This window comes from Chlamydotis macqueenii, chromosome 13, assembly GCF_036417535.1.
Source record: "Chlamydotis macqueenii isolate bChlMac1 chromosome 13, bChlMac1.mat, whole genome shotgun sequence".
Lineage (NCBI taxonomy): Eukaryota > Metazoa > Chordata > Aves > Otidiformes > Otididae > Chlamydotis > Chlamydotis macqueenii.
Window position 1 is genome coordinate 3,745,433 of NC_141568.1, and position 12,142 is coordinate 3,757,574.

At 41.4% G+C, this 12,142-nt stretch overlaps 1 protein-coding gene across 1 annotated transcript; it reads left to right on the forward strand.

The window, feature by feature from the left end:
• Window positions 1-102: 102 nt before the first annotated feature.
• MEAK7 (MTOR associated protein MEAK7) lies at window positions 103-11,954 on the forward strand. The gene is made up of 9 exons (XM_086758396.1): window positions 103-128; window positions 489-585; window positions 1,796-1,972; window positions 4,637-4,867; window positions 5,609-5,753; window positions 6,390-6,830; window positions 7,879-7,997; window positions 8,951-9,130; window positions 10,075-11,954. Exons 3-9 carry the CDS (start codon window positions 1,805-1,807, stop codon window positions 10,204-10,206), a joined length of 1,416 nt encoding a protein of 471 aa, XP_086614522.1. The 5' UTR covers window positions 103-128; window positions 489-585; window positions 1,796-1,804; the 3' UTR covers window positions 10,207-11,954.
• The last annotated feature ends 188 nt before the right edge of the window (window positions 11,955-12,142 follow it).

A 12,142-nucleotide genomic window follows, 5' to 3' on the forward strand; every position in this document is an offset into this window, starting at 1 on the left:
CGCCCGCCCCCGCCGCGCTCCGCCCCAGCCGGGCCGGGCGGCCTGCAGGGCCCGGGGGGAGGCGGCCCCGTCGGCCGGGGCGCTGGTGAGAATCCGAGGGGCGGAGACGGCCCGAGGGTGCCCTGCCGGTAAGCAGGGAGGTGGGCCCGCCGTGCTGCTCCGCCCCGGAGCAGGGGGTCTCTCTCATCGCCTATGTGGAGGAGGGGGGCGGGGACGGCAGGGCTGTTGCCAGCCGGGTGGGGAGGGATGGACTAAGCGTACCGGGAAATAAAATGGCAAACCGCGACTCCTTTAGCCCGGCCCTGTACCCCGATCCCGCCTTCCGGTGTGGGGAGAGCGGTGTGACCGCGCCGGGCCTCGGCCCCGCTGCCTAGGAGAGCCGCGCCGGGCCGGCCTGCGCTTCCCCCGGCCGAGGGAGACGGGTCAAGGAGCCCTTCCTCCAGCGGTTCGCTGCTTTTAAATTAATGTCTTCACGGTTTGTCTTGCAGGGTACAGTCGCTTCCATTGACCCTTTGGTGTGCACCCCACGATCGACACCTTCCTGACAGGCAAACAAGGCTTTTGCGTCCGTAGTGTTCTGTGGAGGTAAAGCAGCCCAGCCCAGCCTCTTGTGTACAGTTATTTATCAAAGTCAGCATCAGTTAGTGACAGAAAGGTTGCATGAGGTGAAACGAACAGTCCTTCTGAGACCGCTGACGGGCTGTGCGATGGGCTTGTCTGCAAAAAGTGATTTCCGTGGAACTGGGAATCCCGAACCAAAAGCAAGGTGCCAGAAAGGACGCGGGATTTGTGGAAAGAAAACCACGAAAGGGTCTTTTATTCTGCTTCTCATCATTTTTGTATTGTCATCCCAGGAGCATCTCTACCCTGGGTGGATGGGGAGGATGTTAACAGTGGTGACTGTCATTGCGGTCATGGTGGAATTTGGGATTTCAGGCCCTACTGGGGCACTGCTAGGTCCCGGCTGTGCTGCTCCAGGGAGAAAGCCAGGGCACGTGGCCTAGACAATACTAAAAAATTATTCTTCCTAATGCAGGTGAATCCTGGGACAGTGAGAGAAATCGTAGTTGTACCATTAAATGTGTGAAACAAACAAACGAACCCCAAACCACCCCCCCACTAATTCTGTGGGTACCAGCTCTCAACATTTTGTTGACTTCATATGAAGCTGTGTGTTTTTGATGGGTCTTGGGTCATATTCCTAAATGTTTTTGTTACTGTGTTTCTTGGCAGCTTTTTGAATTAGTTTTGTATTACATCCTTAGGAAAAAAACATTCTCATGTCGTCTTCAGAGACTTTCCAATGATGGTGTTTTAGTGTCACGTATTATTGGCAGCCTTCGCTCCAGTCCATTAATGCATCAGAAAAATGTAGCATAATCTGTCATAAATAATCCATAGTCAGGCTATTCCCTTCGTGTTACTGATGTGTTCCAGCTGACAGGCTCGTGGTCACTTTGTACAAGCTAATTTAATCATTAAATCATATTGGTTTTTCCATTTGATAAGACTGAAATGAGGTTTGAGTCGGTAGACACGGTGGTCTTAGCAAAGAGCTGACAGATTGTCATTTTTTAAAGCACGGTTACAGTTCACGGATGTTCTTCAAGTTCATTAAGTCTCAGCAGCTGCAGAGAGTAAACTAGTTTTAATAACAGTTTCCTGGAAGGCTAGTAATTTGCTCCTTTTGTAAAACTTGCACTGGTATGTTAGTTTGAGATGTCTTTAATGGCTGTTGTGATACCCTTCTGTGTTTACTGGAGTTTTTTTTTTTGTTCCTTTTCCTTTGATTCAGGTTGAAACGATGGGAAACGCAGAAAGCAATGCCTATCGGAATCACCTCTCCAGATTTCTTCCCGAGGAGCAGTCTGACATTGATGGAGTATTTGATACCTTATCAGGATCGAGTGGCTCAGCTGGAGCAAAAAATGGCAAAGCGACAAAGAAAACCGTGACTCTGGCAGCACTACAGGCAAGACAAATCTGTTATTCTTGATACATGTAGGATGTAGTGCATTGAACATAATTCCAGGAAAAAACTAAAGACATGGCAATAGTTACTTTTTAAGGAGTGCTCGTCTTGATACAATACTTAATGTTTTGGGGGAAGATACGTTTTTAACTTTTTCTTACAGTTTAACATGAGTAGTGAATTTCAGGTTTGTCTTTATCTCTTAAATTGCACTGTTGTGTCAATTTGCAGCTTTCCTGATTCTGAAGTAAGTGGGGATGTATGAAAATATTTTTTGCAGAAACCTGAAAAATGAGAAGAATATTCTTCCCCCTGGAGTCTATAGTGTGTGATTATTTACAGATTTTTCTAGAGAAGCTGTCACAAAGTCAGTTTGTATTTGGTTATATCGTTCTCCCTCAATTGCATCACCGTCTCTAATCTTTTCACTTGCATTAAAAGGAGCGAATTCAATTTTGCTTGATTAAGCTGTGGCTCCCTGGTTTAGCTAATTAACACACATTATGCTTTCTGATTAACTTTGCATTCATTTTCTAATCAAGAAAGAAGAGGAAAATGATTCGTTGCAATACTTGATAACTTCAGTTAGGCAGGAACCAAGTGGCCAATATATATTTTTATATATGCTACACAGTTAATGGAATCAAATTAAAACTCCAGGAAAGAAGCAGGATATTTTAAGGCATTTAGTGATTCATCTGCATACAGCCCAGCTTTAGCCCTCCTCCAGCCTGCGTGTTTATGAGCTATCACCAGTTTGGAAGCAGTGTTCTGCTGCCCAGCCTTTCGACCCTGATACGACCAAGAACCTGGTCCCTGGTTTCTGTTATTTGATTGGGATCTGGAAGAAGTTCTCCTCCTAGCTTTGCTCCTAGGTCAATGTCACATTTGATGAACGTTTGTCTTTTCCCTTCCTGCCTTTTTGTTTGCCAACTTAAATAAAAGCTTTTGAAAGACTGCCCGTAGGTACCCAATTCCTTCGTGCAGGGACTAGGGCAATGGCGTGCCTGCCTCGTAGGTGTGTATGCTCCTGCCTGAGCTAGGTTGATACGTGGCAGATTTCCCCTAGCAGCAGTCTGGTAACATTGATGGGGCCCCAAGTATAACCTCAGGTACTCTGCTTAGGCTCAGTGCTTTAAGAGAAGGAAACTACATGGCTTCTCGACCAGAGCAGGCTGCACTGCATAGCTTGGAAAGCAGGTAGAGCAAGTCTCTCTAGATACTTTCTTGAAGCGGTTTATAGCAAGGATTCTAAACTGTCAGAGGTGTAAGTTTGTTAGCTGTTCATTAAAGCTTCCCTTTTTACAGACTTCCCGCCCCCAGCCCCAGGTCTACTCATTGGAATAGCTGTAAGCATAACGAAACAGTGCCACAGAGGTAGTGGTGGGTGGGAAATAGGTAGGTACTACTGCAGTGTGAAGTAAAAAGCCCTTGAATGTAGTGGTTTTAATTATGTTCTCTGCTGCTTGTCTCACTCCAGGCTCATGTAGCACTTTTAGAAAGCCTTTTAAAGAGGCTGTGCCCCCTGTAACCATCCCTCCCTCAATGTGAAGCGCTCTACCATGCAAGGCTGTGGCTGCTAATTCTGTTTCTCCTGAAATCAATAGGAATTTTACCACTGACGTCAACAAAGGCAGGGCACAGCTTGGCATATTGGATCTCACCCTATATACACAGCAGCAGCCGTTAACATCAAATGGGAACGGTCCTGGTGGCTGCAACAGGAGTGGTACTGAGCCAGCAATGGATTGGTAATAGCAGCTCCCTTGAATAGAGCTGGAGTGCTTTTATGAAGGTGGAGCTCCATTGATTTGGGCACAGCCCCCACTGGGCTGCACCCCAGTATGTAAGAGTGCTCACCATGTTATGCACAGTGCTTTGCAGGGTGAAGACACTGTGTAATCATGTCCCAGAGTACGAGTGTATTTTAGATTATTTATTTTTAAACCGTGTAATTATCTTGAACACTGTGAAAATTTCTTGAATCCAGAGTCAATCTTTTCCACAGTGTTGTGATGTATGATGATGTATACCAGTTAGATTTCAATTCCAAGGGGCAGTCATGCAATTTAGATGAATAAGTTTTGATTTCGACTTCAGTGATGCCTTATAAAAATCAAGTGATCTCGATTTTGTTTTGTGCTTGAATCGGATGTTGCTATGCAGAGGGAAACTTCAGAATTGTTTCTACCTATTAAATGCATTGCCTGCATTGTCTTGAGGCCCAAACTGAGATATGTAAAAAACTTTACTTTCTCTTTGTTTTTAAGTGTCTGTGAGCTCCATTATCAAAAGCAGAGTTAAAACACAATTTTAAATGTTGGACTAGCAGAGTTGTAAACCTTTACAACAGTTATCATCTAGAAATCCTTTGCTAATATCCCGTTAACAGTTTACAGTGTTGTTTTTCTTTAAAGTCCATGGCATTTGTAGAATAAAAATGTCAAATCACTAAATAGTATTGGAAAGGAGATATTATAAAAATAGAGATTTTTTTTTTTCTCTTGGAAAAATCAATCCTTTGACAAAAGTTTGTTGCTGATAATAGATATGTGGTATTGAAATCCTTCATTCATAGCAGTATAACTCAGCACCGATTAGCTAGAATATGTTTGTTATTTTTCATTTGTAAAAATACTTTCTTTGCGATTTCTCTTGTTGCAGGCATATATGCGGGAGCCATTGCCAGAACAAATGACTGTTCGGTTATACAATGGAATGAAAACTATTGACGTGACTGGGAAATCATCTGGGCTGAGTGAACAGATTGCTAAGGAGCAGTTTGTAATTTTTATGTCAAACCTTTTAAAAGGGAATGCAGATGAGAAGATTACCATAATAATGAGAATGATCTCCAAGACTGAAGGGCCTGTGAAGGGCAAACAAATCCAAGAGGTAATCAGGCAGTTAAATCTGTGTTGGGGGGACAGCAGGTAACTTGAAGGTAATCTTTAGAGCACAAGATTGAAAACAGAGATTCCCAACTCTTGTATTTTTTTAATCTCTTTACCACTGACTTGCTGATCTGTGACAAACAGCGTAGGCAAACCAGTTTATATGGGGTGACTGTTTCAGCTGTGGGCTTTTCCATGCTGATTTGCCTACTTTGAGAGGCAGGATCTGGATTTTGGGGAGCACACTGTTTTCTCTGGTAGTTTGTGAACTCACTCTAAAGGGTGTAGAGACTGGCTGGAGTTAAGAGCCGGCAAGGGTTGGGGTGTGGCTGGTGCTTCTGGGAACTGAGCAAAATGGTTTCTAGAGCTTTGTTTGCAGGATAGATGTGTGAATTGCATATCCAGCTTTCAAGGTGTGAGAGTGGGATCTCACAAAACAGTAATTCACTAGTGGCTCCTACTACTGCAAAATTTGGAACATGCCCCCTGCCCTTTTCACACCGTATTTTGTGGAGATGCTTTGTGAAGTAACACTTACAAAATGTCTTGAAAAAGGATGCTTTTCAAGATTTACGACACTGGGATAATGCTTCTGTTATTTCTGCCTCTTAATGAGAGGAGATGTTTCTTCCATTGGGATTACAGCTTCAGTACTACTTGACTTTATTTTCAGAAAGTCCTTGGAAGCTCTTGGCAATTTTGTTTAAGAAATGCCAAAATGGTGATGTTTTCACTTTTTAAGTTCACAGAGGATCTGGTCACGTCTGTAGTCCAAGTGCTGAGCTACCGGAAGGAACTGAAAGGTTGGAGGTTGGAGAATACTAGGGATTCTGCAACTGGAGTAAAGGCTCTGGCTTCTCAGCTGCTATCAGAATTGAAGCTTGCAGGTAAGCTGCGCTGATGTAGTAGCTCCCAGAATGGCACAGAGCTCGTGTAATCATTGCTCTCACAAGAATTTCTCTTCAGGTCACATCTTTCAATTTAAATGGTGAGACCAGTATTTCAACCCTAGTGCTTTGTGAACGACTTGGGAATTGTATTTCTTTTACCTTACCATCTTTCTCCCCTGAATTCAGGAGAGCTTTGGTTTGAAGTCCTGGATTAAGTGCACGTGCAAAACTATTTGTCATGGAACATGTCTATTTTACCTGGCTTGCAGGTGACAGGCATTTAGATGCATGGGCATATATTTATGACTGTATGCGCTTTTACAAAGCATAGGTTTATCTTTGCACTGCTGTAACAATAGATTTTGCTGTCTTACAAAGAACATCTCATAAGTTGTAACTAGGAGTCCGTATTTTTTAATCATGACAGGCAACCAATGGATGTCACAGGCAAATGTTTTTCAGTTCTGTGGCTGCATCTGCTTAATGTACTTGACACTTCCCTGTCACTAACTCCTTTCATATGTGGTTTCATGTCCATTAAAGTAACAGAATATTGTGTTTACACTTAAAGCTCAACTGATTATTTTCCAGACTGGGAGACTTACTACTGTTCCTATGTGTCTTACTATTCAGATGGGACAAAACCTGTGGGTCCTCAGCTGATGGAGACAAATTTTGATCAAGGTGTCATTGAGGACTGGGTGTACCGAGTTCCACAGATCTCAATTTTCCTCAGTGTTGTTATCAGGCAAGGCCTCCATGTTCTGCATTCTCTCCCAGACCAAACTAAAGACATACTCAACCTGGTTCCAGCCTGCAAAGGCATCAAAGGAAGAGGACTTGTCAGTCTCTTTGACATCCCATCCATCATCTACATCAACTCCCATCTGCCTGCAGAGCTACAGCACAAGTGGCAGCTTTTATTTTCTTCTAGGCTTCATGGAGAAAGCTTTTCACAGTTATGTGGGCATATAGTGAATAAAGGTCCTTGCATAGTGATCTTAAAGGACTTGGATGGTTATATCTTTGGTGGGTTTGCATCTCACTCCTGGGAGGTCAAGCCACAGTTTCAAGGTAAAACTCACTTTTATTTTTCTCCTATCCAATGGCTCTGGTAAACATTGCCTATTCTGTGCAGGTACAAGAATCCTGTCCACATTTCCCTGTGGCAAAAATAACACTCATTTTTTGAAAAATATAAAATACATGCTAAGTTATTCCTGCTTTGTACCCGGTCAGGCATATTACATACGTAAGTTTTCAGTGAAATCTACCTACCCCTGCAGCTGCATAGGTTGACAAAGAAATGAAAATGAAGGAAATACAGCACAGACGATGAATGAGAGTTTAAATAACGTGTCCGGCAGATGGCAATGTTCCATCTCGGAACAGCTGAGCCAAACGCCACGTTCAGCCTCCTGTTGCCATTTGTGCACAACTGTCTGTCTTTGTTTCCCTCTTAAAATCCATCAGCAAAAGGGTCCTTTGCTAAACTTTTTGTTCCGTTGAAACCTCTGGGGAGAAGAGAAGGCCTTTTTTGGAACTCCAATTCCTGTACTTAATTAGTATTTCATAATTACCACTTGAATCAGTTAATACAATATTGTGTTACATTGATTAGACAACCCTTTCCTTGTATTTTTTCCTGATAGCATAACACATGGAGGGTACTAGACAGTCACACCACAGGTTCCCTGAATAGCAAACTGGGCATAACTAAAGTTGTATTCTAAATCATTGACCCTCAGCTGATCTGCATGTCTGAACAGTCAGAACTGAGGGTGTCTGCACTCGTATCAGTCTGTACGGGTCTAGTGGCTGGCCAGTTTTGGATGAGACAATGCAAGCCTGTGCTAGGTAATGTAATGTGCCAGTCATGCCTCTGACTCTGCCCTTGGTCACAGCCGTATAATCGCATTGATTTCTGTGCCCCTGCACAGATTTAACTGAGAATAAACAATGGGCCTAGATCTTGATGAGAGATAGGTATTGGCTGTCTGAGATTGCAGCTGCTGTCTTTGATTTATTCAGCTGCACTTCTTCAACATTTTTTTCCTGTCCTATTTGTAGCGAAGTTATTGCTTGGCCAGTTGCCTGACCTCAGATGCTTTTCTGTTTACAGGTGACAACAGATGCTTTCTGTTTTCTGTTTTCCCCTCGCTTGCTGTGTACACTTACACAGGGTATAATGACCACTACATGTATTTGAACCATGGCCAACAAACAATGCCAAATGGACTTGTAAGTATTAAGAAATGACAATTTGGAAATTGGATTTGTGGGTTGTGTTTGGAAGTGTTTTATGGTTTTTTTTTTTTTTTTTGCTTCTGTTTTTGTGAGCAGATTTATTTCACTTGTTACTCTCTGAAAAAAGTTTTCATCCCTTCTCTTTGCTATTTGTGCCATGCTTTTAGTAGGAGGATTTTCTTTCTTTTTTTTGCATTAAAGCATCAGTGTAAAGTGTGAACGACAGATAACAATGGAGAGCTGCTTACACTACTAATAAAGTCTATACTTTCTTTACCGTTGATATGTGTATCAACGTTGATATCTATCCTTCCATTGGCTGTTCTCACTGCCACACTGACTGTTTTTTAAATTACGGAACGCTGGGAGAGCCCAACAGAATGAGGGTACAGGAGTTGTGTGTAGGCAGAAGCTCCTTTTACTCAAGTTCATGAATGAGGAGGGTTTCTACAGAGCTACAACACACCACCTGTTTTGAGAAGTGCTTGACAGTTTTGTAGCATTATGTGCTCATAACTTGGAGAGTTGCAGCAGTCTCAGTAAATTTGCTCTAAACAGCGCAAACAACATCAAATTACATTATTTGTAGATACTTTTCTAAAAGGAAAAGAGGCAGCAAACCTGAGCACTTTCACCCTGTTTAAAATGGAACTGTTAGTCGATAAACAAAATCCAGTGAGCTAAATTTCTGGCACAGTACACAGCTGAACTGCTTGCAGATACTGGTATTCTGTAAAGTGCAGAGGGAGGGCAGTACCACTCAGTTTGTCTTCAGGAGTACTGGATTTGGGTACAGAAGCCTAGGGTCACTCAAAATATCCATTTTCACCTACCCATAGAAGTGTGGCGTAAACACTGCAAATAGCAGGTTATACCCTAGGTTTCATGACTTGCCCAGTCTGTTTTACACGCGTAGCAAGTGTTTATTGTGCCGCTTTGGTTCACAGGGTATGGGCGGACAACATGGGTACTTCGGACTCTGGATAGACAGCGACTATGGGAAGGGACACAGTAAAGCAAAACCTCGATGTACCACCTACAACAGTCCCCAGCTGTCAGCGAAAGAGGATTTTACACTGGATGCTATGGAAGTTTGGGCAGTGGGAGACCTCCCTGAAAGTGCAGGGGTAGGTGAACTGCCAAAATTGTGTCCTGATTGGAATGGAATATGGGAATGCAAAACTTAGTTTTCTGATTCAACAGTGTCTCTCTGTGATGCTGTATATTTTGTAGCAAGCAAATAGCAAAACAGTAGCGGAATTGTTGAGGGTGCTAAGAAGAAAACATCAGGAGCCACGAGGTGATGGAGTCAGAGAGCACTACGTTAGTCTGAATTTCAAAAGGCCTTTCTGATCTTGAGGAATGGTCTCCACATGGAACCTCCTTGGAGGGGTTCAGTAAAACCCAGTGTTTGTACAACAGAAAGCAAGCTCACAAGTAAAGCCTAATCTATAGTTCAGGAAGAGAACCTAAAAACCCCAAAACTATTGTTTTACAGTAAATTTATAGATTTATATTAGTCTTTCTGCACTTGGTTTATCTCTGAGAATGAGTAGGTGACCTCTTCCCAGTCTCCTCTGTCCCTGTAATTTTTTCTCTTATTAAACTGAACAAGTCTTTTTTTTTTTTTAATTTTAATTTCATACTAAATTCCTGTGCCCTGTCTGTTCACTGGACACAAATCTCTAAACAGAAACAGAACAAATTGTTTACAAAAACCGTTGAATGGTACCTGAATCTCTTCCCTAAAAAAAGTTCACATCTGCACTCCAGGCTGAGGTCAGGTTAACCAGGATGTTCTGGCTGGCTTGTAACCTGAATAAATAGGGAAATAGTTCACTGTCATTTTAGCAAAAGTTTATTGCTATCTTGTGTAACTGCAGCAATAAAAAATGTTTGATGTATCCCTGTGAATCATAAATTCCTTACTTGGAAAACGTGTATGCTTCATTGTGACAAGCTAGCAAACCTGATTACTTGTGGACTCTTGAGTACGTCTCTTTCTGAGACATTCATAACGTGATTAATTCATAATGACATTTTAAATTGACTGTATTTTTTTTTTTTTAAGACAAAAGGTAAGAAGAGTATCCTGGATGTGGATCCTGAGGCTCAGGCCTTATTAGAAATGGCTGGAAAAAGTCGTCAGAGTGAGGGTCTACGAGAACCCGTTGAAGAGGAGGAGGAGGATGATGAGAACTAAAAGAATCACAGTAACATGGAAAAAACTTTTCTATGCTCCTGAATGTTAATGTTCCTTGGACAGGATATTTTTTTTGTAATTTTTTTCCCCTTATATTTACCTAATTATCTATGATGAAGCTTAAGCCTCATTCTTATGCAATTTTTAGGTCCCATACAATATACTGCCTAAAGGGTTTTGTTTGGGGATGACATAAAAATTAACTAGATACTTAAGCATTAGACATCTCTAAGTTCTAGCTTCATATGGATTTGCTAGCATTCCTGATAGATACTGTCTGCGTACAGAATTGAAGTAAGTTATTGATAGTACTGCTTACTGACTTGGAGAATTGACACGTATTTATTTAAAGGTTGTTCAAGATGTTGATTAAGGCTCTTGTACCTCAACTGCACATATTTATTTGGATGCAAGGGAAGTTAGTCAAAGCTTCCAAATTGTAATGATGTCTTACATTGGTAAATGGAATAGTCCACCTGATTCCATATGAAGGATGCTATTAATTTGCATTGCTCCAGTTAAAGCATTAAATTTCATGTTTTCTGGGTCAGATTTTCAGCAAGATGGGCTGTAAGATGAACAGAATGCTAAGTATACAGCATCCGGTTTTATAATACTACATTTTATAATACTACACTACACCTTAGTGCATTTCACTTAAGATGTTTCTGCAGAAATTTGCCTATTGCTTTTTAAACTTAGTAGAGCAGAGCCACTGGGATTAATTCAGCCATATTGATCCTAAGAATGGGCCATACTTCCAGTGGAAATTCTTTAGGGAAAGTACCTTATTTAGTAGCCTCACTTGAGACTGGAGTAAAAGATTCACAGGATAACTTGTAGGAAAAAAAAAACCCAAACAATCAGTTAGGTCTGTAACAGGTTTAAAGAAGACTGCTGTACATTTTATGTCCACATAATTCATCATGACTGTATGATGGAAAAAAAATACCCTCAATGTGAAATGTAACTTGTGGGTTGGGGGTTTTGCTCTGTTTTGTTGGCTGTTCACCAGTCAATGCCAGTTTTGTCAAGCCTGTTATACTCAGGGCTTTTTCTACTTGAATCCATTCACATCTGTCAGTAATTGTTCGTTTGACCTTGCTAATTCTAAATGTAATTAACTTGTCAAAGATAACTGTGATTTCTACCAGAGACTGTCATTTCTAACTCAGCAAATTGTGTTTGGTTATTAGTAAGTATTACTGTCAGTCTTCCTCCTCCAAAGGAAGACGACTATCAAATCCCCTTTGTCCTAGTGTAAGTTTGTCTTCCATGTAGCTTGGAGCAAAAAATGTGCTGTAACAGTCTATAAAATGATGGCAATTCCTGATCATGTGGCCTTCCTTCAAATTCTTTCCCTTAGCATCTTCTTGTATATGGTATTTTTTTTCCTCACCTGCTGTTTTTATAGGAAGCCAGACTGACTATTCTGAATAATCTGTACTTGTGCCTTAATGTAGATCCCATTTTAAAAAATTTTGTTAAACAATATGAATTTAGCCTTGAAAGGAGAGCATGAAGAAATCACTCAAGCTGGACATCCTAAAACTGAACTGTGCATTTTGTGTGCTACCTGAACTAATGACTGGGGCATACCTGCCATCTGTTCCAGTATAGAGTATGCTGTGAAAAGCCTGAGCTCATGTCCTTTTATCTTGTGTCTGCTTAAATAAACCAGGTAGTCTCCCAAGTTTGTAACACATAGAAAAAAAAAAAAAAAGTAAGCATTAAAACAATTACACTAATACTTTTGTATAATTTTCTTCTATATGTCTTTTCCTAAGAATTTAAAATGGTACAAAGGAGGCAGTGCTATATAGACAGTGATGCTACCTTTTGTTTTAACATTCTCAAACTCTCACCATGAGTCTCAGAGGTATTCTTCCCTTAGGCACTGATCAAGCGTACTAAATACTTGAAGTGGATGGTATAT

Bases quoted from the DNA above. Each gene is read 5' to 3' on its own strand.
- MEAK7 (XM_086758396.1), top strand. From the start codon at position 1,805: ATGGGAAACGCAGAAAGCAATGCCTATCGGAATCACCTCTCCAGATTT. The intron at 4,868-5,608 runs GTAATCAGGCAG...TCACTTTTTAAG, and splicing joins AGGGCAAACAAATCCAAGAG to TTCACAGAGGATCTGGTCAC. The intron at 7,998-8,950 runs GTAAGTATTAAG...TTTGGTTCACAG, and splicing joins AAACAATGCCAAATGGACTT to GGTATGGGCGGACAACATGG.